The sequence below is a fragment of the Triplophysa dalaica genome, chromosome 1 (genome assembly GCF_015846415.1).
Source record: "Triplophysa dalaica isolate WHDGS20190420 chromosome 1, ASM1584641v1, whole genome shotgun sequence".
NCBI classification, from domain to species: domain Eukaryota; kingdom Metazoa; phylum Chordata; class Actinopteri; order Cypriniformes; family Nemacheilidae; genus Triplophysa; species Triplophysa dalaica.
Genome location: NC_079542.1, coordinates 30,770,936 through 30,797,879, shown reverse-complemented (window position 1 = coordinate 30,797,879; position 26,944 = coordinate 30,770,936). Strand labels below are relative to the sequence as shown.

General features: G+C 37.0%; 1 protein-coding gene across 12 annotated transcripts in view; it reads left to right on the top strand.

Annotated features, from left to right (window-relative positions):
• The window catches only part of LOC130417724 (adhesion G protein-coupled receptor L3-like), a 200,379-nt gene that overhangs the window by 105,532 nt on the left and 67,903 nt on the right, over positions 1 to 26,944 (top strand). For 10 of the 12 annotated variants that reach the window (XM_056743500.1, XM_056743470.1, XM_056743492.1 and 7 more), the window contains exons 4-6: positions 9,458 to 9,567; positions 18,284 to 18,298; positions 23,656 to 24,456. In XM_056743500.1, coding sequence (XP_056599478.1) covers positions 9,458 to 9,567; positions 18,284 to 18,298; positions 23,656 to 24,456 — 926 coding nt within the window. The remainder of the gene's footprint in view (positions 1 to 9,457; positions 9,568 to 18,283; positions 18,299 to 23,655; positions 24,457 to 26,944) is intronic. The other 2 variants (XM_056743545.1, XM_056743459.1) reach the window with 1 other exon arrangement.

Here is a 26,944-nt window from a genome sequence, read left to right as displayed (position 1 = left end):
TCGCTCTCACTTCACATTTAAAGCCGTGCTGTCAGGTACTGCATGTCTGCTAAATGGCTCCCCAGTGGTTTGCCGGCCTGAGTTTAATTCATTGCAGTTGTCTGGCAAACACGTACAGTCAATTCTACTACTGTCACGCTCAGTGAAGCCTGCTGAGATTTGCCGTGTCTCGTCATGAGGTTTGATCAGGAGTCGGACTGGAGTGAACCGTGACCTCCAGCACACGTGTTCGGTCATTTGGGTATTCCGTTCATACGGAGGATTTGCATACTGTGCACGGTATGTGGTTCAAGGTGTGGTAGGCTGAGTAACAAGTCAAATGTTGAGTGACCAGTCATGACCGGGTACAGGGTGGTATGCGAATGAGTGCTTGTGTGAAGATATTTTTGGAAATTTTCGCCATTGCTATTGGGAATTGTCATCCTCCAAGTCTGCCGCTGTCTCGTCTTTAATTGGTCTTGGTTTGACAAGCGCATATGGTAATTTATGCCGCTGTGACTTTGTGATTCAGGTCCTTTAATAAGCCTTCATTTTGTGCGTTTTGTAACATGCGTTTGTGGATATGTGTTTCACCAATATTGGTGTGAGTTTTATTGGCTTACATATGTTGGCAACAGACAGCAACAGTCTGAAAACTGCTGAACCAACGAACCATAGAAGAATGATTTTAAGCTATCAGACATGGGTTTTCTATGGCATTGCTGTGAAGAACCGTTTTAGAACCTTCCTTTTTAAGAAAAGAAATATAATGAATCATGTGTGGGTGGAAAGTTGATAATAAAAGTCAGATTTGATTTTAAGTGAAAATATTTTGCATTGGATTTCAATAGTATTTTTCAGTAATTCAGGGCATGGACAATGACGCACAAGTATAAACGGAAACCTGTGCATTGCCCACAGCGTAGAGGCTACGACGTAGGTCCGGCGCAAATGTCAAAGCAGGCTTAACAGCTTTCCTGTAGCTCAGTGGTAAGAGCATTGCGTTAACAATGCAAGGTTGTGGGTTTGATCCCAGGGGATTGCAAATACCTATGTAAAATGTATAGGATAAAAGCAATGTAAGTCGCTTTGGATAAAATGCCTAATAATGTAAATGTAAATGTTCTCAGTTGAAGAAAAAGTGACTAAAGACTGAAGCAACTAATGTAGATACTTCACATATTAACTTTACTAAACGAAAGGATTACATCATCACTTGCAAAATGACCATGTGGACAGTAAGTATAAATTGGATATAAAAAACAATTCAGAAGCACCTATGTACAATGTGAACAAAAGCTTTGTTTTTGTCTTTAAGCGTGTGATCCTCTAAATGTGAAGACGCCGGGCGACTTGATGAGATCAAAGATGGTACACCTGCGTTTGATAGAGAGTCTTATTTAAATGTAAAACACTTTCTCCAGCATTACTATTCTATTCAATCTCTCAGCTTCTAAACAAAGAGAAAAGTCTTTTTGTTATCAAATCAAATTCCTCCTCCTGCTTGCTGCACAATGTTTGTTTAATGAGAATGTGCCGGTGAATTGCAAACTCTCTCTTTGCTGTTGCAAATACAGCAGAGCACTAACATTTAATTGAGTTTTGTAATAATAAATATTTAAAGAGGAGTGTATATTTGTAGACACTTGGAGCAGTACAAAGATGAAAGCTGTCAATAACTAATTATACAGTTTTATAGCATCAAGGTTTTTGTCATTATCGTAAGTAAGGGATAATGTACAGGCAGCTGGTTGTTATAGCCTTATCACAGTATGATCAGGACAAAACGCGAAGCTTGGTTGATTCTGATTGGTCTGTGGCAACATCTGCAGGTTCTTTATGTAAGCGATAATCTACAGGCAGCTGGTTGTTATCGCAGAAATAAGTGCCGACAGTTGCATCACACTGAATGGGCTTATTTTGAGATAACAGCCAGCTGCTTGTATATTATCCCACATAATAAACAGCTACTTGCAACATGAGAAAACTGAACATGAAATGTGCTTTTGAAATATTTTATTGGCTAATTTTTTCCGAATTTTCTTCCGTGAGGAAAAGCTGTTTACTTTCAATTTTAAGGTAAGAAACAATGTTCAGAGGTCACGAACAGGCAATTTGGTTTAATCATTTGTAAATATAATGCCATATATGTTATTAAAAGACATATTTATATTTATTTTCAAAATGATTTGCTGCATCTGAGTTGTGTGGTTGTTATCTGGAAATAACAAACCTGCAAATGTCGCGACTGGCCAATCAGAATCAAGCATTAATATATATTTTAAAGTATGTACACATTATTACAGTGTGAGCTGTACAATATGTACACATTAAGACAGCGAAAAGTGAAATATTTAGACCCGTTACTGTATGAAAATGGAAATGGGTGATTAATTGTCAATTAAATTACGCTAAAAGGACAAAACTGTAATCTTAAAAAAGTTTCCTTTTTTATGGAAAAATGGAAATGTTATGAAGAGACGTTTTTATGAGATTCACCAATTCTTTACAAACAATAAATTATCGTCTGCACAAAAACATGCCTTTAATTTTACTGGTGATGGTTTAGCTTGCTTTGTGTCCATCTGTCTTTCTGCGACACATACAAAACCAATAAATGCAAGTATTGATCATTCAGGGTCTCAGATTCTGGATCAGCACCACATCTAAAGTTAATGAAAGATCCCCTGAAAGCCATCAGGTTCATTTTTCAAGCACACCCGCTACCCCGTGATACTGCATAATTTCAACTCAAAATAAATGGAGTGCAACAAATAAGCTCCAATATTTGGATTTATTGAAACGATATCTGGTTTTAAAACTAATATATGACACAAGACATTGTATTGTTTCTCAGATTGTTGGTGTGGTGCTTGTGAGAATTACTGTCATTTGATGGGAAATGGTCTCTTAATTTGTTTTCATTTATGTAACACTCTTTGTCAGTCTGTTTGTGGGCCGGTGGGTTTGTGTATGTTTGCTTTATCATTTTGGAGCACAGCAGGAGTCTGGTCTCACGGTACAAAGATCTATTTCACGCTAACACACACATGCATATGCAGACACTGCCGACGCTCATATTCACCCAGGACTTAACTAGTGTGTGTGTGAGAAAGAATGTGTGCACATCTTTGGCTGAGGTATGGAGATGTTTGCCAGGCAGACGGTTGGATGGCCAAAGACAATCAATCACTCAACAGGGAAATTTAATGAATGAAGGCAGAGAAAGGCAAGGCACACACTTTTATGTTGAATTGTTCAATTGTGTCGGCTTAGGGGGTGCGATAAAGACTTTTTTGTGATTTTATTGGGCTAATATTAAGTAGGAATATTATTATTATAAATTTAATTAAAATTGTAGGAATGTGAGTCTGTAAAAGTTTCATATATGTGACCCCGGACCACAAAACCTGCCACAAGGGTCAATTATCTGAAATTGAGATTAATACATCGTCTAAAAGGTGAATAAATATCCTTTCCACTGGTGTATGTTTTGTTTGGATCGGACAATATTTGGCCGAGATACTAATTGAAAATCTGTAATCTGAGGGTGCAAAAAATCTAAATTTTGAGAAAATTGACTTTAAAGTTGTCCGTCAGAGGCGCTGTAGAAGGCCATTGCTGAAAATAAACTGGTTAGTTTTAATGCTCTCTTTTGGCTTCCACTGTAATGACGTTGTGGAGAGTAGATAAACCCGAAAGTTGAAATTTATAATTATGTATTGATACCGATTACTTGTGCTGGTAATTCCTGAAGAGCGGGCAGCAGCGAGTGCAGTTTGTAGGCATGTTTACGGCCATTTTTGTCGGAGATTTTGCTGCATCCACTAGGAAAAATAAAGTCTTGATATATTAATGGTAGGATATTTTTTAAATATCTTCATGGAACATGATCTTTACTTAATATCCCAATGATTTTTGGCATAAAAAGAAAAATCAAAAATTTTGACCCATACAATGTATTGGCTATTGCAGTGGTTCTCAAATGGGGGTACGTGTACCCTCAGGGGTGCTGCAGGGGTACTGCAGGGGGTACGTTAGAGAAACCGACATTTAGGAATAAATAATGAAAATCAATAAATTATGATAATAGTATTTTTACATGAAATTAGGACTACACAAAAATGCATAATAAATCAATACATTTAGATTTAATAAAGGTTTGAGTCTCATTTCTATGTATTTTAAAGTAAAATGTTGTTGTCTGGTCAAGGGGTCCTTGGCTTGAAAAAATCATAAAAAGGGCTACCACCGGGCTATTGCTACAAATGTTTGCGTGCTACCTATGACTGGTTTTGTGGTCTGGTATTCAAGCCATAGCTTGACTATAAGAGCAACTGTGATCATTCTGTTTTTTAGATTTAGGGGATAAGGGGGATTTTTTTGCACAGGTGGGTCTCTTCTTTGTGAAAAATGTGTTCAGAGCCCTTCCTAACACACTTCAGTTATCTCCGGACAGAACGCTGAAGGAAAAAGTGGAGATACTGACATCTAAAATGATAGTCATTTTATGCAATACATCTTCAGGACCCCACAAATAGACACATTTCTGTATTTATCCTATTCCTGTGTCAGCCCATTGTCTCAAATTAAAAAAGCAATGGATTTCCTCTCAGACCGGAATAAAACACTGGTGACATCAACAATCCAGGCTGCTGACATTTGACAGAGGCAGACGTTTTTATATCAACATCATATTTTCTATTAACATTATCAAGCATCGAGTTACAGCCAAACGCTTAGCGAGTGCCGGCGTGGAGGGACAGATGGAAATGCTAACTAGCCTTTATTTAAATGTCAGCCTGCTGACAGACAACACGGGAGGAAATTATTAAGGCCCAAAGCGATGATATTTTACCAGCTAGTTGACTTGACTGTTGACTGTTTGTAGGTTGATATCTGAGCTGGTTTGTTTGTGCGTTTGTGTATGGAGAAGAACAATGCAAATGCTACCTACTGCCAAACGCAATGACCACATGAGGCTGAAGGGTGTTTTACATGCACCACATTGAGTGTTCTAGAAGTCTTTTAATGGCAAATTTGCCACTGAGGTAAATGTCATGAAAAGAAGGGTTGTGACAGATTTCTTTACAATTAAATAAGGGTAAACTAATACCAAACAATTTACCTCAGCAAAGGGAGCTTTGTCCAGCTGTTCTTCAAAGTTAAACATGGACTATATTTATTTCATCGTAGTTTGTCTAAATGATCCAGTCAACAAAATAAGCTGAAAAGTACGGTTCAACAAAATAATTGATTGATTTCCAATAAGAAATGATAAGTGGACTGTGTGCTTAGGAGTACAAAAGCGATTTCTTTGAGGTAAATGAAGATGCTGGTTTAATCATTAGGATGCTTGCCGACACGAGACTAAATGTAAGAACGTTTGGGGCTTGAATCGATACCGAGCTGCCGTGGCATTGATTTATGTCATTCTCATTTGACCACCGGGGCCTCACCGTACACGTCTTTTGTCCTGACGGGATTACGTTGACTGTACGTTCTTCCGAGGAAAATCTCCTGTAAAGAGCAGAGAAATGTTAAAATCCCTGGTCTCGGATTTAAAGTCTAATCCTCATTGTGTTGCGTAATTTACTGTAATCGAACACAAATCCTCTCAGTGCCGTGCTGAAACCGGATTCAGTTCTCCTCCTCACTTGACCCGGCCCAAGCATGTAAACAGGTATTGTTTGTTCGTGTCACGCAACCAGATGCGCAAATTCTCCCAACTTGGATGAATTCCGAGCCGGTCTGGCCATGCGCAACAGATTTCTCCAATCCTCTTAAACTGAGGAATAATGTTCAACTTCAAAATGACTGTCTGGCTGATGAGATTAACCAGCGACTTTATGTAGTATCTTATCGGAAGATCCTTTCTTGTTACTTGATGTTATTGAACCCCAGCTGGCTCCATAAAAGTTCTCTCGGCAGGCAGAGATTCATAACTCACTTTATCTCGACCTTTGGGCCAGGGTTTTTATTATGGGATGAAGTGGGAGGCTCTGGTCCGAGATGGGGCATGAGAAATTGGGGATACGAGGTGTCTGTTGTGTCCCAGTGTTTTTAAAAGCACTTAGGTTTTTGAGCTCATTGTAACAATTTTGTGCTTATCTTGAGTTGTTGATTTTTTCTTCTGTATTTTAAGCGATAGTTCAACCCCCAAAAAACTAAAATTCCTAAACCTCTTTTCATTTCAAACCTTTCTTAAGAGCACAAAATAAGATATTTTGAAGAATGTTGTTAACTGGATAGCGACGGTACCCATTCACTTGCATTTATTTTGTGTCCATACAATAGAAGTGAATGGGTACGGCTGTTGTTTGGTTTTCTACGTTCTTCTAAACATCATAGTTTGTGTTCTGCTTAAGAAAGAATGTCATACAGGTTTTCATTTTTGGGTGAACTGTCCCTTTTAGGCCCCAGTTGTGTAATTGAAAAACCAACAACATTAAGAAACTAATATGTCCAAAACTAAAGGCGTATTTGAGTTGTGTTTCAAAACAGCCCACTATGGCAAACTTACAAAAATGACTGGCTGTCAAACCATTGGTCCAAGATAATGACATCATAGGTGGGTGTGGCCTGGTGCTACACTGTAAGAAATACTTAAAAATATGGCGTACATTTTTAAGTTAAATCAAATTAGATTTACTAGTCACTTAAATTAAAAGTTTATTAAACTGACTTCAATATAATGGAGATTTCTTACTAAAGTGAAGTAATAGTTGGTTAAACACGATTTTTTTAAGTTTGTCAACTTTCAATCAAATATCTTTTTGCGTTATTTTCATCATTTTGTTCTTTACATAAAAACATAAATATCACAAACAATAGGAAGCATTTGTGAAACTTCAGGAAAATTCTGTGTAAAATGTAATCACTTGGGTTAAACACAATCTCAGCATAGATTAGCTACCATCATTTTTCAAAGTGCGAGCATCCTTATTTAAAGATAAAGCATAACATCATGAGATACGATCTTTTTCACTCCTTGGCGGATTAAAAGAAAGATTTCAAAAATGGTCTGAAATTATTTACAGCAGCATCTTCTCTATTTCATCATGTACATTCGTGTGTATTTCCCATGACATCGTCAAAAGCTCGGTGAAGGAGATTAAAGCTTTTTAATAAATGCTTTTGAGCCTGCTCTTATCTAAAACATTCTTATCATCATCCCCAGGCCTTTGACACTAGAGGCAAGTTATTGCTCTTGCATCACACTATGCATTTCTTGAAGCAACATTATAGAAGGTCAGCCAGACTTAAAGGGGTAAATTCACCCAACAATGAAAGTTCTATCATTATATATTTATTCTCATGATATTTTGAAGAACGTTGGTTCCCAAACAACATTGGTTCCCATTGACTTCCATTGTATAGACACACAGAGACATTTCTCAAAATATCTTCTTTAATGGTTTACAAAAAAAGAGTCAGAGGCAGGTTTTGAATCACATGACATTGAATAAATAATGATAGAATTAGAAATTTTGTAAACATTGTAAATATCCTTCAGAATTTTTAAATATATTTTGGAAGCGTTATTATGTCATGTCATTGGGAACGCTGTGATGCTATATTCGTACAGCGTCTCTTGTGTGTTTGACAGTCATTTCCTAATTACCTGTGATTGACAGACGGGTCATGACCTCATAATAGAGAGACGGGCAAGAACACCTGTCTCATATCTCATCAAAGTGTGTAACGTCCAATGAGACCACACACACACACACACTGCTGTGGTGTAACAGCGCTCCGATCGATCTTAATGAAGGTTCTTTGAAAACCTTTTAATTATGCGGTATAAATCACAGTGTGACCCCTGACCTGTGAGGCAGGCAAACAGGCCCTGCAACAGACGATCATGATGTGTAGGAAAGTTTTTATGAGAAACTTTAGAGTCCTGTCAGCGTCTGTTTAGTGCTCGATCGATAGGCGACTCTGTGATGGACAGACCAGGAGCGATGAATAAATCTTTTGGTCATATCCATTTGAGGGATTTCAGAGTGTGTGTGGGTGTACTTCTCTCCAGTAGAAAGCTATGAGGTTTTTTTTAGCAAATTATATTTGACTTTTATTTTGTTTTGTGAAGGTTAGTTAGGATACTGAAAACATTTTTTAAACTGGCATGCAAACAATGGATGATTATAAGTTAAGATGACTGTAGGTGGAACAAACTTCTGTGTCTTTGTGTGATAAATTAAATAGCAGTAGTTTGATTTTGAACATTAGACACAGATTTCACATTGTGACTTAAACACACACACACATTTGCCCAGAAACAAATTCAAGGTCCTGTCAACCCACACACACACATTTGTTCCCCCTCATTAAACACACACTAACTGTTCAATCAGCGTGAGCGTCTCAATTGGTCGACCTTCATCATTCTGATCCACTGACTTTATCCTGACATTGAACCTCATGGAAGGCTTCATTCATAAATGACATCATTCTTGAATATTCATGAATATTATAATATCATTCTATGAATATTCAGGTTTATGTAGGATGAAGAGTTTTTTATTTCCTTTAAAGGATATTTGAATATGTTTGATAGAGTGTTATGTCAGTAACTCTACCGTGCAAACAACAGAAATATATATTTTAAATTAAACTTGAATATACTTGACTTAATAAAATAATATTTAGCTATACTTGTACTCAATTTTTTGACTGCGATATACTTAAAAATAGAATAAAGTATACAAAGTATACTGTAAGACTGTTTTTCACATTGTTTTAAGTTTAAGTCTTAACAATAAACATTTATACACAGACAATATAATATTATTTAATATAATATTTATATTTGATATACTTAATAGTTAACTATAAGGATGATAATAGGTAGTAAACTATAAGCGTTATGTTCACTTGAAGAAAAACCAAAAGTACTTAAAAGTTGGCTTTTATGAAGATAAAAAGTTGACCGATTTAATCCCGAGTACAGGTAGTATTGAAATAAGCACGTAAATGCTAAGTGTTTGGGTAAAATGTACAGGGGAACTCTATTAGGGGACATATTTTATATTTTTATATTTTTAAACAATAGATGCAGGTATTCTCACTATATGCATTTAGGTGTTTGAAGGTCATTTTATGGATAAAAGATTGAAATCCTCTCCAAGTAGATGTGAATCTCTGCCGACCCCCACCACCTGGAAATTTTCTCCCTGGATTCCATCCCCTCACGTTCCCCCATTTCCAGCCCCGAGTATACTATACAAGTCCACTACTTGTACATTGATATTAGTATACATACTACATCAATTTTCCTAAACTATATATTTAATGAAATAAACTTGAGTTCCCATGTAAAGGAGTTTAAAGTGTGCAGAATATACTTCACCTGTATAAACGGCTCAGGTTCCTCATTGTATTGTTACTCTATTGGTCTGGTATTCCGATGTCTGATCCTTAGAATTATAATAATGTCCCAGCAGACAGCACTAATGATTTTTTTCTGCATTTTCAGGTGTAATAACCGAACACAATGTGCTGTAGTGGCCGGGCCAGATGCTTTTCCTGATCCCTGTCCTGGAACCTACAAATATCTTGAAGTTCAGTACGAGTGTGTCCCATACAGTAAGTGTCCCTCTATTAACTCAGATGATGCGTGTATGCTGTGTAGACACTTCTGTCACAACTAATGTTTTTTTTTTCGTAGGCTGTCATCATTGAAACACAATGAAATGTTGCTTTTGCAGCTTTGTGGAAATGCCTGTCTAACATGTGATTTATTTCACAACTCTTTTCTTCACAGTTAAAACTCTCTCCTTCATCTGAAACTACAGCATCCGTTCCTATCTACTGTACGTGTGTTTGTGTGTAGGAGGGAAAGTTTGTGTGATGACTTTGGTTTCTCTGTGGATGGCTCGGTGATAAACTATCTAAGCGCTGCACTTTGTCAAAATGAGTAAATCGCCAGATAGCTAATGATAGCGGTTGGCCGTGATAGATTTGCTCTTCTGTATCAGTTGCACGACTGCAGCGCTGCATTCATCTGCCTGTAGAAATACCTGCACAGTATTCTGTGTGTTAGCTTTGTTACACTAGCTGGTAACACTCGCTTACAGACAAGAGGCGATCTAAGAGGTTAAAACTAAAATAAAGGCCTGTTTCACATACAGTAGTGTCCAAAGGTGATGTCCGGGAGTTTGTGATATAGTAGCTTTTTAGTCATTCTGTTATTAAAGAAATGTGAAGATGTGAAATGTTTGGGTTACACAGTTCACAATTAAGTAAATACAACATCTTGGGCTTATACGAGACTTATGTCTCGAAATGCATTTTCATACATGTACATAAGTTTGATTCAGATTGTCTTTGTAAAACTTGCAATTCATTTAAAAAAACTACTGTTGACACAGGTTTGCTATTTTAATTAATATTTCGGAAAAGAGAGAGTACATACCTTCCAGTTATTTATCAGATTGCTACTAGAGGAAATGACACCCTACTATGCAAATTACATGAGATATGAACAAACCATTTTTTTTGAGATCATTGTATTGAGTAACTTAGTTGTAAAAAAGAATTCTGTTTATTTTTAAAACAAGCAAAATATTCTTGAATTAGTTACGTAAGTAAAATGTGAAACTAAACATTCCTATGTTTTCTTTCATAAATCAAAACTACATTTTACGGTCACTTTCCTTGTCAAGGAAATGCATCTTGAGAATTTGTAGATATTTTTACTAGACACTAACAACAGTTCGAATGCCAAATGCCTGGTTAGAAATAATTTTTTTGCATTGTTTTTTAGACACATAAAATAAGGTACATCACAATAACCTCTTTTTTGAAGATCCCGCTCAAGTTTCTTAATTATTTAATCTAGCTGAAGGCAAAACTATAAAATTAATTTATTAGGTGAGGTTTTTTCATGCATTCATACAGAGTAGAATGAGCAACTTTACAAAATCAGACAGCTTAATAGTTAACACTCCAAAACATAACTGTGTAGCACACTTAAAATAAATCTTGAATAGTATTTTTGAATAAGGAGCAAATATTTCAACAATATTTTTAGCTGCTGCTGTATCTATTGCTCGATGTGTCTACACAGACTGACAATACAGAGCTGTTCTTGTTACAAAAAGTACAGATGATTTTATGAAAAATGTTAGGCTAAAGTGTAAATACGGAACAGTTCTGAGAGATCTCAGATCTCATGTTAAATTGCTTTAAATGTTGATGTGATATGAACCGTCGTGTTGTTGCGCAGACGACTGATGCCAGGTTATAGTGGCTTCTTTATCAGGATTGAAGTTTTTTTTTGCACATTTTGACTGGTTTTCTTATGTTCATTTGTTTATTCTCTGATTACGGCGTGAAACTAAATCCCCCAGTTATTTTTACCAATAATAAAGTGTAAATTAAAACAACACAAACAGAATAATGAGATGGATTGAACTCCCACAGTCTCACGTGCGTAATTTACTGGAAATTATCCAGAGGACATTTGAGTTAGCGCTTATTTGTCACTGTCACAGCGTATACAGTACAGGTGTGTTTGTGAGAGACGCATCTCCCGTGTATAATAAAGTTATGAGTGACGAACGCACCGCAGCGCACATTAGATCTGTTAGATTGTGGTCATGTGGAAAGAACAGAATAGTCGAAAGAGCGAACGTTTGAGGAACTCTCTTGATAAACAGAGGACGAGTGGAAGGAAGTCAGGTATCCAGTGCATTTAGTATATGTGTATTCTGTGCACGCATTAGATACTGTATAATGCAGAGCAGTATGGAAGTTTCCTGTTCTAAATATGAGACGTGAAGAGTGCAGAGCTTCTGATCTTCAGTCTTAAAGAAGAAATGAAGCGCACAAGCTCCAAGAGTTTGGGGGAAGATGACCTCACATTCATCATTTCAAAAAACAAACAAACAGAAAAAACATACATTTTGTGTATCTGGACTGATGTGAAAAAAATCTGATAATTCTGCTTGAAGCAACTTGTGATGGGATATAAATAAAGTTTGATTTGAAAAGTACGGCGTGGCTGTGTTATCACACTTTATCTTACCTGACCGCTCGTGATCGTGTCCTTCAAAGCATCTTCATTTCAGGTGAGACGGCCTGGCTGACTTTTCTACCTTGCACATGAAGTAACAAACACACAGGGACAGTGAAGGAGATTGTGTGTGTCGACTCTGAGTGATGACTTCTGTTGTTTATAGCAGCTCTGTAGTGAGGTTATCATGGATTTCATTTTTGACCTTGAGTCCCTCAGCTGTATTTTTGAAGCACACAATCATGATGCTTTCACTATATTAGAATGGACGTTTCCTATGACCCTGCCTCTCAATCTAATATACAAACAAACCTGATAATGTCACACTGCATTGCTGCTGTCGGGAGGATACCTTGTATGTCTAAAACCATTACAGTTTAGGAAATGGAGTAAACACTGTGTTGTAACAGCTGATATTGTGTGGATGTATGGTCAGACACTTGCTTTTCATTTTCTAAACATTTAACCAAAATTCAGCTCAAATGGAGGTTTTTGACATTGAATGTCGGACGTTTGTCATCTGAACGACCACAATCTAATCTCTTTATTTTTTTTATCAGTTTAAAGGTTCAAAACTATTATAGATTTTTTACTATAGTTTATTACATCAGACTTAACCTAAAACTGAAAAAATCTATTCGAAATGAAATATTATCAGAAGACACTTCAGTTTTTTATGTGTTTGTACATCTGTCCAGGTAATCAATAATGCTATTTGCCCAAAATCTCATGTTATAAAAGATAACGTATGGAGACGTTTTCAAAGCAACAACATAAACAAACATTTCAGCGCAGGCGTTTTTTTTTTGGCCGAAACGTAACTTCAGTTACACATCCGCAAATTATTTATGATAACAAGCTAAAGAAATATCAAGTAATTTACATCAGCTCGCAAGTTAAAAATACATCTAGCCAGTATTATTTTGAGTTACCACTAGAAGAACCGTTAATTTGCTACTTACTGTAAACTTAAATGCAACAAAGTTACAAAAAACTATTCAACAAATTGTTTATTTAACTAAATGAATATTCAATAAAATTCATCAAATTGTTGATTTAATACAATTGTTATACGATAAAATATAAATATAAATGAAAATAAATATATTATTATCAACTAGCCAGGGGTGCATTTCCTGAACAACGATATAAATCACTGGTTAACCATCGTAGTAAGATGCATCATTAGGCAAATTAAAGATGTAGTTACTAATGTGTTCCCAAAGCCGTGGTAACTCTGTCCGAGATCAATCGTTTGAACCAAGTTGGTTCAGCAATCTAGTTGATGATTCCCCAGGGTCCTAGAGCACGTAGGGTCATGCGAACTTTAAAACAAAAACAGCACTTGTATTTTCATAACAAATTTAAGGATGTCAAATTAAATTCGTATAGATTCGTATAGACTTAGTTTGCTCAAAGGCATGTAATTCTACATAAAAAGGAATTATGCTTTATCACAGCTCTAGACCTGTAGTTCCAACCACGTAACTTTACGATGCTGCTTGCGATTGGTCGTTTTGCCAATGTTTACGGAAACTCTTAAATCGTTGAGCGACGGAACTTTGGACCATAGTTGCCTTACAATGCTTTTGGGAAAAGCACCCGAGACCGATTAACAAACACGGATCGGAAGTTGGCTACCGGCCAGGCGCATGCGTCAGATAAAAGCATCCCTATAACGAAATACAGAGGTTTCAACTCGAAAGTGACAATATTTATTTTTCATATTTAAAGCAAAGCATAATTTGTAATCTTCATGTCGTGAACCATCTAACATCCAAGAAACTCAATATCCTTTAATAAATTCAGAAATGCATCCGTTTGAGTTTCTTACGTCTCATTTGTCAATTCAAAGCTGTTCCACAGACAGAGGGAGATATTGCTTGCACGGTGTGACTGACTCCAGATATCGAGCCACATGTTCGCTTAGTTACCTCACCAGATGTACCACGGACATTTAATTACTCTTTAATTACATTTGCCTTAAATCCACTTTCCAATAATGCCGTTTCAGCAAGAGGAGAATGGCTGTCCCAGCATGCTTTGTGCTCGCACGGGTTCATATGTAGCCTTTTGTCCGGCGTCCATGTGCAATGAGAGAATTGCTTTATGGATTTCTGAGGTTTATGAGGGCAATAGAAAGAGAGCCGATTGTTTTGGCAGGTTTTGTAGCACCTGGGTCTTTCTCCTGGTGTATTCGATCTTAGACTGATATGTCTCTGTGCTGTTTGTATGTCCCGCCAGCTAATTCATCGTCCTAGATTCTTTAACAAACAACACCTGTGTTCAATCTGGGAGCGCTCATTTTCCTGTCGCAGTGTTACCAGGACGATCTGATGTTTTCACAACACCGTCTTGTTGTCATGGGATCGTCATTTACATCCAATCGGAACGCACACCCAAGTACGGGAACGAATGGGTTGGTCATAGACATCAGTGTCCCACGACCCTCTGCTCGCATGCAGCTGCGTGGGCCGCAGCCAATTAGAGATTGTTAATTACCCTGATGCCACTCGGCCAGCAAATTGGTCTTGGCAGTATCTGGATACCATCAGGTGTTTGTTATAAACAGGTGATTTCATGGATCCATTTGGAGTCGGAGCCAAGCCATCAGCGTGTTTCTGGACGCGTTATCCTGCCCCCTGTGACCTGGCGAGCTGTGCCCGGAGGTTCGGTGTAGATACGGAGAGATCAGGGCTTCCAAGTAAAAGTCCACTGGGCCTTTCCCCCAGAATCACAGAGTATAATCAATCTGGACAGCGCTGAAGACCATCTCTGCTGTGGAAAACAGATTGCGCCCCCAAAGCAGATTATGGAAATAATCTAAACCTCCATTCTGAACAGCTTGGCTCCTCTAGAAGCTTTTGATTCGTCGTCCACAAAGGACGCGGAAAAGATTATGGATATACAAAGGAAAAAATGATAGCCCTTGAATTTATTCGGACAGTTTTTAGGTCAGTAATTGAATCAATGTAAGTCCCATATTTCATCTGATTTTGAGAATGAAATTTAAAGTCAAGTCAGCATTTTACATAACACTCAAATGAAAGTCACAGGGGTGACTGAATTAACTTCAGTTCTCTCTGTTGTATGTTGTAAGTAGTTTCAACGTTGTTTGTTTAGTTTGCTGTAATTATTAACAGTCAATTGATCCTGTTTTCATTTCAAGAGAGATTATATATTGTTGCTATCGTATTGAAACCGTTTATGTCCAAACTGTCACTTTACAGCAAATGTCAGTTTCAGGTGTTGTATTTTTCAACAATTAAATACCTTGTCGTCAAGCATGAAGGTTACCAATATTAATGATTTAAAAAATAAATTAGAAAAACATAACAATGGAAATATGGGGGTTTCCGTCCGACAGGGACGATATGCAGCTCTACCTCACACGGAGCCATTGAGAGAGAGTTCTGCCAACGGAAGTCCAAAGCGCTGGAGCGTCAAGTGATTCATGGAGCCTTCAGATAGTTCCTGGAAGTTATGTTTTCTCTTTAAATGCTTTATTTCTATTATTTTTGATATTTATTAAATGGCTTTCGTCTTTAAATGGGTTAAACATTTACCTCAGTAGGTCTGTTAAATCGCAGCTCCATGCATAACTAGTAACTTCTGGGAACCAGGCCTGGATTAAGAATTCAGGGGCCCCTGGGCACAGGTGTCTTGTAGACCCCCCCTATACGCACAGGCGCACAATAAAGTTTTTAAATAGCCTACAGGGTATACGTGTAGGAAACACCTCTATTCTTATACAGGATTACATTGCCAAACTATGATCACCACCTGAAGGATAATATTAACACCTGTACACATTCTCCAAAATTCAGGATTTACACTACAGCAATGCTTTTCTGGACCAGCAACAACAATATCAAGACATTTCCCTGCATACTGTAACTCACTAGTTCTTAAGAATGTTCGGTAACACTTTAGTATAGGGACTATTCTAGGGACAATTCTCTATTAACTAGTTGCTCATTAGATGCCTATTTTTAGCATATTGGCTGTTTCTTAGTATATATAAAGCACATATTCAACATGACCATATACTACTTCCCTAATCCTATGTTATACCTAAACCTACCAACTACCATACTAACTATTAATAAGCAACAAATTTGTAGTTTACTGAGGCAAAAGGCATAGTTAATGGTTTAATAATACCCAGAATTGGACCTTAAAATAAAGTATGACCAAATATTCTTAAATATTATTTTTTCTAAGAATAAAAGGACTGATTTTGTTCTCTTGAACAAAAGATGCTAAATCAAGAGGCAGACTTGCGTTAGAAACACTGTTTTGTGTGCGTACCAGAGAGTCACACGGTAGGAAGAATATACGTAAACATTGTTATGTGAATTTTTCTCCCCCTTTCTTGGGCCCGAAGCGCTCATGGCCCCTGGGCCATAATGCCCATTGGATAATCCGGCCCTGCCGGGAACTATTGAAAGCCTCCATGAACCACCATTGCTGTGAAAAAACTGTTCCATTGGAGTCAACAGAGTTGACGCAACTCTCCCTCAATGGCTCTGCCTCACACCTGCAGTATGTTCTGCCAGCAACTCGGTGCATGTGAGGAGATTTCATACACCTGACTGGTCCTCCTGTGTGTTTTCGATAAAGCGTGAGAAGTGAGATTAACTGGCCTCTGATATTTTCTATGAAGAGTAAACAGAGCATCAACCGTGGGCTGCATTTGCCATGCAAACATTGTGTGATATCAATATTGAATGCACCATTTAAAAGCCCATTTCTTTTACGTATACAGGGTTTGTGATTTTTTTTAACTGTGTTGGTTTGTGTGTTATTTTGTTATTTTCTCACAGTTTAAATGTAAATCAACATAATGTGTAACATATGTGACACATGAACTCATGTATTGTACAGTCTTTTAGAAGATTATTTTAAAAGATATTTTCAATGCAGCCATGTCTCCAGGTGACCTAAAGTGGTCTAAAGATTCAGGTGAGCTGTGAAACAGGCCCATCAGGATGTTCATGCATGTAGAATGTGCAAGCGTGTTTGTACACACTGGAGTGCTGCAGTCATTCTCTGCAGTCTGTTGTGCGTTTGTTTATGTTTGACTCTGTAAAGGTCTCGTGTCAAACGGTAATTGTTGGTCCTGCAGTTCTGTGGATATCACAGTCCCAGAGCACTTCATTTACACACATGTGCACACAGACACGCGCACAAACCCTTCTGCAACACTATAGCAATTAACCACAAACAAAGCCTTCACATCATCCCCTCGTTCTGTTTATTTACTATTTATTATATATTAAGATTTTTCTTGTACGAGATGCATTTTTTTATTGTGAAATATAATGAGACTTGTTTTTAGAGAAAACGTCTTAATTGTTCACACCTCAATAGAATATTAGTGAATTACATCACTGGAAAAAAAGACATAATCCTTAAAAAAATTATGTTTTATATTCACCCAATTTGCATTGGTGGTTCCCGAAACAATATTAGATTAATTAAATGATTTTTTTAAATCAATATTTTAATAATATATTGAAATTAACTAATTAATGTCAGTAGGATAAATTTACACAGGATATTCAAATATATATTTGCATGACTTAGTAGTATGTAATTTTTTATTTTGTTATTTATTTGTGATGCTTTCAAAAATGATTACCTGCAACGATGGATACAGGTTTTTGTTTTATAAAAAACGTTTTTTTACCGTAACCATCAAAATGACAGAAGATACAATTAATTCTTAAGTAATTTACATTTAATCACATGACAGTGACAATTATTTTGGCAATTGGTGCTATGCTTAAATGTCATGAAAATATTACCAACATGCAAACGTTAATTTTTCTAAACGTTATAATAATATTTAATACTCATTTTATAATTAGGGATAGGCTGATTTAGACTTACTGCCGTCTTTTAAACACACACATGCACGCACACATGATTTATGAATATTTTCTTCTAAACAGTGTGACGTGTGTTTTTCTTGTTGACTGATTTAATATCTGTCACAGCGGATTTCTCTTTTAATTCTCACAGCTGTCTCGCTCTCAAGTGTCCTTTAACATACTTTTTTTCACAGGGATCTGCATGCATATAATTCAAGATTTGCTCTTTCTCCAAAGGCTTCTGCTAGAAGTTTGCTGACACTCATTATATCTTCTGCTGTTGTATTATACAGTGAGAGCCGACGCTGTTTTCACTGACTGTAAAACTGAGAAAATGTGTCATGTGTTGTGTCATTAATCCATTGCTTTTGTTTTCTCTCTGTGTTTCTTTCCTCCATGCCTAAAATAGAGGTGGAACAGAAAGGTAAAGACTCTTTTCTATAACCCTGTGTGAAGTCTTTTTGTAAGAGTTCCTTCGCACCACTTTATTCTTTGCCTTCACAACACGTGTGACACTCCTTCAGGTCAAGAGAATGTTCCGGTGATATGTAAAACCAAAGCACACTGTATGTTTATGTGCTCTATGTACAACTGAAGGAGATGTTCCACACGTGTCTGAATGTGTAAAGTGTGCGAGCGGAGCCGTGTGTGGGGCTGATCATTTGCTTTGGTGGGCTCATGTCCTCTCGTCCCCCTCGTTCTGCATCCATGTGGTTTTAATGCTCTTCTGGCGCTGTAGAGAAGCTTTTCGTCTGGTTTTGTCCTCAGTTTAATTGTCGATACATTGCAAAGGGGTTTCCTATTTCAGCAAGGTTATTATAATTTACTAAAATTAAAACTTACTTATAGTTTACTAAAATAAAAAGTTAATTTTTACTGAAATCAAATATAATATTGACCTAAAAATGATTTGAAAAGCAACATAAAATTTTTATAATAATACAATTACAAAAGCATAACTAAATTGCTAAAAATTAAAAAAAGATTATCTAAATGAATAATAATTCAACTAAAATCTAATTTTGGAAATACATTGCATACACCCTTAAATAACATTTAATGATGTTCTTAAGATCTTTGGAAAGACTCCTTCTGTCAAATCTTTTTCAAAGGATTTTGTCAACCCCTAAATTGTAAATACCATCTGGCGCTGACAAAAAATACTATCAAATCACATATAGTATGCCTTTTATTGTGGATGCAAACAAGAACGTGTTTCTAAGAAGTGTTAATTATATTATGAGAAAGACAAGAAAGCTTCACGTAAATACATTTATTGTTTTTAATTAGCATCCCGGATATATCAGGTCAAAATTCTCCCGAGTTTGTAGTTAAAATTGAACGAGCACGCTGACAATGCTCTGCCCCTCCAACTTTTTAGACCTATAAATAGCTTGTATCCTTTTTCATCTGCCTGGTAATTGGATCTTATAGCATCATTGTATCGGATAAGTGCTCGCAAACCCCCTTTAGCACTTTTACAGTAATGATATTCATCATCTAATTCCCATTTAAAACACCCAATCAATAGTCTGGCCAATGAGGTGTCGGCATTTCAAATGACATCATTACGATGATAGTGCTGCTGACCTTCAGGGTGACACTGTCAGATGAGAAACTGAACGTAAGAACATCTATAAAACACACACGTGCTGCTCAAGGCTGAATTTTACAGCAACGCGTCTCTGCTCCTATTACGTAGTTTCCGGTTTAGTGTTATTTGAGATTTCCAAATGTTCGATTTCCTGACCATTTTGAGATTGGTCAGTTGAGCTCATGTAGTTCTTGCTTCAGGAACCTATTATAACATTGCAAATCAAAGAGCAATGCAGCGCTCCAATTACTGTTTATTGTACAATCATAAATGTCCTTAAAGTCGAACAATATATTTTATTTTAACACAGCCATGAACTCCTTATAGACAGCAATAGATTCCGTAAAATATTAACATGACAGGGACAGAATAAGAATACACTATTTTGATTTGTAAATGTCTCTTGAATTTGAATGGCTTCATGCCCCAGGGAGCAAATAACTCACAGCACAAAACAAATTGTGGTAGGCACACGCCGAGTTGATCTTTGCCGCAAGTGAATCCATATTTAATGTACTTAACCCGTATCCATATTTCCATATTGAGTGTTCTTGTGGTTCTTGAGGATTCACAATAGCTATTATTCTAATATGGCTAGCAAGGATCTACAAAATGGAATTTTAATTTGCGACAAAATTTGGGCCAGTGGACTATAAATATATGGGAAGCAGTTACACTGGATTATTTGCTGCTTTAGTAATGATTTCCTTGCTTCCCATAAGCCTATTCGAATAGATCTATTTTTGTGTCTCGGCCCACAATTAAAAAAAAGAGGTATTTGTTTATACCGTGTAATTCACGGCATCAAAGATGAGCATTAAAACACAACCATTGACCGAGTGATTTACATAGACTCATATAGAGTAAATGCAACTTTCTCTTCACCAATCCCGCTTTTTGTAATGGTTCAAGTTAAAAAAATAGTTCACCTAAAAATACGAATCCTTCCATCCAGAATTTCAGACCAAAGATTTCATGGAACAACATGAGAATGAAAAAATGAAGAAACTGATAAATGCTAATTTTGGGGGGCAACCCTGCCTTCGTCTTTCTGAAAGGGATAGTTCACCCAAAAATGAAAGTCCTTTCAACATTTATTTACCCTCATGTAATTCCAAACCTTTGTGAGTTTCTTACTTCTGCAGAACACAAAAGAAGATATTTTTTATAAACTTGAAGTTAAACATAAACTTGAAGAATGTTGGGAACCAAACAACATTGGCCCCCATAGAACCCACTGGGACATTTCTCAAATTATCTTTGTTTGTTTTTCACAGTGATATACAGACTGTTAACAATATGAATTACAAATTTGTAATTTTGGATGAACCATCCCTTTAAGTTAAAGTATTTCTCATGTCATCCATTAGGTGTTTTGCATTTCTGTGTTTTCTATAGATGTAAATTTGCTGTGAGGTTGACGGCAGTGGGTGTCCAAAGCCAATCGTATCTGTTTGTTTTGTAAGGTTTCTTCTCTTGGGAAATGTGTATGTTTTCGAGGCTTTCTGTGTCTATCTTTTGTGTTCATGTTTGCTTCTAGATACTGATACAGGTTTTAACAGCACTACATTATAATGGGGCTCGCTTCAGTAACCTTTATAATACCTGTGAAAGATGCTCTGACTCTCTGTGGTCCTAAAGACCACATAAGCAAGATATGTCTTTTTTAATCTATATTTCAACTACTTACTGACGCTTTTGATTAAGCAAGAGTTATTGTTCAAGGTGGAAATGACATCACAACTGAAGGACAGTTGTAATTTTGTATAGAAATAAATATCGATAGTTTTAATATGAACATTAATATTTTTATGATGGAATTTTATAGATCAACACACTGCATAAAACATACTAATCAATACAGTGAAAACATTCGAAAAAATGAAAAGATTTAGATTAGTTTGACCTTCATATAAAAAAGAACAAGGCTAAAATCAGTTAGTTTCAATACATATCTACTCTGGTGACGTAAATGTGTCTAGAGTTAAAAGAACACCACGCTAAACTGAATTTTAATTCGCTGAATGTAGAGCGCAGTTTAGTTATGATTTATTCACCCATGATGAAAGAATTTCCTTTTTTGTGGGAACTATCCCTTTAATCGGGCTTGGTGTGAACGGGTTTTATAAATATTGTACGAAAATATTGAAGCCAAACCTCCCGCTCTGTAGATCAAAATCTCTTCCATATCAACAGATTTGACCTCTCGCAGGATATTAATTGGAATGAGATTATATTTCTAAACTAATCCGTTTAAGTGTATGGATCGCTTTAAATTCATTTCTGCGGAGCAACAGTTCCTCAAAGGAAAGCGTGTCATTCTGTTTCAATGCTGCATTGCTGGTTAGGGGGAACCGAAATGAAGGGAAATTCTGTTATTATTAGTTTTGTGTGCGCAGACACCATAAATCAAGGTGACACAAATTGACAATATCCGGTTAAATTTGGCGTTTGGAGGGAACCGGTTCGGATTGTAATAAATATACGCTCATTATTATGTCTCCGAGGCCTCTGGGCCGTTTGACCAGCTGTCATTATTGAGCATGCTCTTTTTATCAAAAATTGAAATGTCAGAATTACATTTTGTGCGCAATTTTAGTGCCCTGTTGTGCAAGCTGTCCATCAGTGCTAATTTCTGTTTTGCTGTGTAGCTATCAATTGATATTATGTTTAGAAAATAAAACAACCACACGCTCGCAACGCCCCTACGCCAACACCCATTCCCGTCACAGTAGCAAATAGAAATCTTGTGGTTTTTAAAGGGAAAGGTCTAATATCTAGACATTAACTAAACAAGTATTTTTCTCTTGTTTCTAGTACAAATGTCGAAAAATTCGTCGATCAAGATGCATTTTCTTGAGAAGCAAAACTACCCAAGAAAATAAGTCTTGATTTAAGTAAAAAAACATGGAATTCCAGTGAATATAATAGAACAAGCAAGATAATCCGGCAATAGTGTAAGAAAAATAATCTTAAATCAAGGTTTACCTTTTTTGTCACTAAATTCAAGATTTTTTTTACCCCATTGGCCTATTATTTTTGCTTGTTATAAGTACAAAATCACAGAAATTTCATATTTTTGTTCTAAAAAACAAAACTTATTTTCTTGGGTCGTTTTGCTCATCAAGAAAATGCCTCATGATTCAAGAATTTTTTGACATTTGTACTAAAATACAAGACAAACATACTAAATTTGAAAGTCATTTTTTGCAGGTCTTACATTTCACCTTTAGTTTTATCATCACCAGCTTCATCTTCTAAAATAAGCGTCACTCATGTGATCTGATCATTTGATGGGAATTTCAAACTCAACATGAAATCTAAAGGTTTGTCCGACTTGATGCGGCGCGCAAGATCTGAAAGGCGGTTGAGATCAAAGTACAGTAAGAGCGATTCGAAAAAACGAAAAAAGTTTGCTTTTGAATCGTCATCTGCCTGTCGGATCCTGCGGTGCCGCATCAATTCAAACAAGCCTTAAATGTTCTGTATGTGGTGTCTCTAGAGTTAAATTTTGCTTACATTGTTTAAAGGTGGCTGGACAGAAAACATTTTGGTCAAATATAGTTATTTGAAAATGCACCTAACAATCAAGGATATTAATTCAAAAAATGTTTAATAATTATTAAACTGAGATTATGTGTCGGTTTAAAAGTTTGTTCTGCCTAGAACAACTCTATCTGCCTTTTATCTTTATCTGAGACACATTAACTTTATCTGAGACACATTCTTCAGCCAATCAAAAAACGTATATATGGAATAGAATCTCGCCCTGTTGTTTTCATGATGAATGTCCTAGTTTACTCAAAAACATGTCACATTATGAAAATCAAATGTGTGGTTTGATGTTGACTCGTTCGTTCATCTAACTTTGGTTAATCTTACAATTCTGTTTGATTCCTTGAGTAAAACATGGATTTCCACTAAATCCGGTTTTCAGTCATTTCAAATGGTTCACTATGTAAATATATTCTTCAATATTTTATGCATTGAAGAGGAAACGGGTCCCTTCCTTGTGTATATTTTTAGAGAACATGTTGGATTTGTTATGTAATTGCAGTAAGAGGATATCAAATCAGACAAATGTAACGAAACACAGTGTCATGAAGAGACCTTTTAGTTGAGGTTATATGATCCTTCTTTTGTACTTTTGTTCTCGCCCTCACTACTCATTTTCTGTTTTTTCATAGTTTTCTTGTGCCCGGGGCTCTTGCGGGGCGTTTATCAGAGCGAGCATCTGTTCGAATCCGACCACCAGTCTGGCGCTTGGTGTAAAGACCCCTTACAGGCCTCCGATAAGATCTATTACATGCCCTGGACACCATATCGTACGGACACCCTCACCGAATACTCCAGCAAAGAGGACTTCATCGCCGGGCGTCCTACGACTACTTACAAACTCCCCCATCGGGTTGACGGCACGGGTTTTGTCGTGTACGACGGGGCTCTTTTCTTCAACAAAGAACGGACACGTAACATTGTGAAGTTCGACCTGCGTACCCGTATCAAGAGCGGGGAGGCCATCATCGCCAGCGCAAACTACCACGATACTTCTCCCTACCGCTGGGGTGGGAAATCGGATATTGATTTGGCTGTGGATGAAAACGGTCTTTGGGTGATTTACGCCACAGAACAAAATAACGGACGGATCGTCATCAGCCAGTTGAATCCATACACGCTGCGCGTGGAAGGAACGTGGGATACGGCCTACGACAAGCGCTCCGCCTCCAACTCCTTTATGATTTGTGGAATTTTGTACGTGGTGAAAAGTGTCTACGAAGATGATGACAGCGAAGCCACTGGGAATAAAATCGACTACATATACAACACGGAGCTGAGCAAAGACGGCTACCTGGACATCTCTTTCCCAAATTCCTATCAGTATATTGCAGCCGTGGATTATAATCCCAGAGATAATCTGCTTTATGTCTGGAATAACTACCATGTTGTCAAATATTCTCTCGATTTTGGAATGCTGGACACTAGGCAAGGTAAGAGCTGTACCTTTGTTTCCAAAGTTCTGTCAACAAAATGTCTGGGTGAGGTAAAATAAAAGTAAAAATCTTATACATTATAATTTAGTGGTAAAAATGCAAAAATTGGTATAGAAATATGCTTCAAATTATTTTAATTTTAGGGGCACACAACACATTTCATGAACACTCGTAAAAGCCTTGAACCACACTGGGCACCCTGTTGGCAATGCTGTAACTGTGAAAGGGTGTTTTTGTGAAATGAGGTCTGTGTGGATCGTCAGCGGGTGGCACACAGACAGAATGAGTATCGACAGTGTTTACTTAAGTTAGTGTCGGGCTAATGTCAGTCGAGAACATTTGGAACGGACTCTTTAATTGGAAAGCACTGAGCAAAGTTAGCGGAGGGGAAGTTCATGGCTACTTTTAGTAAATCAGATTGTGGACCCGTGGGCCCGCTGGTAATTAGAGAGCCAATGTTTCTCAAAGTGTGACATTCCTTTTGCCGTTTAATTAAAAGGTTTTCTAGAAAAGAAAACTTGCATAAACATCTCCACTAACACTGTGGGATAACAGTTTTACTGTTGCAGACTCAGAGTAATTATAGAGGGAAAGAGACTAAGAGAGAAAACGATTAAAAACTATTCTAATTGCTTCCCTGCTTTTTACTTAGTTTCATGCCAAATTATTTTTTTACATAGACATATTTGTAATTTTCGACTCAAGAAAAACTCACCATTATGATCTCAAGACTATTGAAGGTTGCTAAGGTGCACTAAGAATATATAGTGTGCTGCCAAGGCTGGGTGTATTGGTTGTATTCCTTTGTGGTTTCTGCGTTGTTCTAGGTATATTGAGTGCATTTGAAAGCGTTGCTAGTTGCTAGCGTTGTATATTGAGTACGTTGCTAAGGGGTTGCCTGCTTGTTGCTAAGGTGTTCTGAGTGTATTGAGTGCACTCCAAATTAGGGTTGTCACGGTACCATAAATATGTCTTACGACACTATACCGGCTGAAGTATTTCGATACCAAGTAGTATCACGATGCTCTGCCATATAATTCAAATCTATACAAAAATCACAGATTTAGATGATTTTCATTGACTATAGTTAACTGTTTTATACTTTGCACAAGAATATGTTGATGTATTAACTGTAGTAATTGGATAAATTGAAGCAAATACTGTAGTATATTTCTATATTTACTATGATAAGACTCAAAAACACTAGTGTCTTTGAGTTTTAGTAGTTTACTGTAGTAAATACTTAAGTACAGTAGATCGTTTTTCAGGTAGGAACTAATTCAAATGTTGGACAAATTTCATTGATACAGCAGTCTTTATAAAGGGAAATATTAGACTTAGTTTAAGTGCTGAACTAAAACCGCCAGTAGGTTGTAGTAAATCATTTTATCAACTCGTTCAAATCGCCAATTTGAATCATTAACTCGTCAGAGACATTCAAAACACACATTAATTTAGGAGATAAACACCGCAAAAAGGCAGATGTAAGTGTAAAATGAAATTTAATGCGCATATGCAACATTAACTATGTGTAGTGGAGTAGGTGGGGCGAGACCGTGGTTCGATTCCGGTGAGTAATTGTGAATTAGCGCCAGCTGTGCGCACCCCGGGCTCGAATCACGTAGGAGATAGGGAGCATATAAAAGGAATGAGCGACCGGACCGTCAACGAGAGAGGACCGGGCCCGAACTTATGTTAAGTTTATATTTATGTTCTTGTGTTTTGTATTTATGTTTTGTTTGCCGGCGGTCGGCCGTGAGGGGCCGCCGGCTTTTATTATTTCTGTTATTAAATGTTTAAATGTTTGCCGGTTCCTGCCTCCTTCCTTCCATATCTTGAATCGTATTACACTACGGTACTACAATACTACCGTTTAAAAAATATAGTGGCATCGCGGGTTATTTAAAGGTTTAGCATCGCGTTGCTACCATAGCACCGGTACATCGTTCAAACCTACTCCATAGTGGCTGCTAAGGTGTTGAGTGTAGTGAATATTTTGCTAAGGAATTGCCAGGTGGTTGCTAGGGGTGTTCTGGGTGTATTTAATGCATTTTAAAAAACATTGCCAGGGTGCTCTGAGTGTATTGGGTGCATTGCTCGGGGGTTCTCAAGCGTTTGCTAGTGTGTTTTGAGTGTATTGAGTACATTTCTAATGCATTGTCAGGTGGTTACTAGGGTGTTTTAGGTCTTTGCTTTTTGGACTAAGTGCAAAAACGTCACTTAAAATCTCCATGATGTTCTGGTCTTTAGATTTCTTGTGCATCCTTTCTTATTGGTGTGCAGAAGAAACAGATTACATATTGAAATAATAGAATCCTGCTTACGCTATTCCTTCCACGATTTCCCACATTGCGCAGATCAAGGCCCAATATAAATGGCTCCCCTTGAAATTTTGACTCCCCTACTTCTGATTGGTTCATTCATTCAGGTGCTGCTTTGTTATTGGTCCCTATCTCTAAAGTATGCCCCCACATCTAATCCTAAC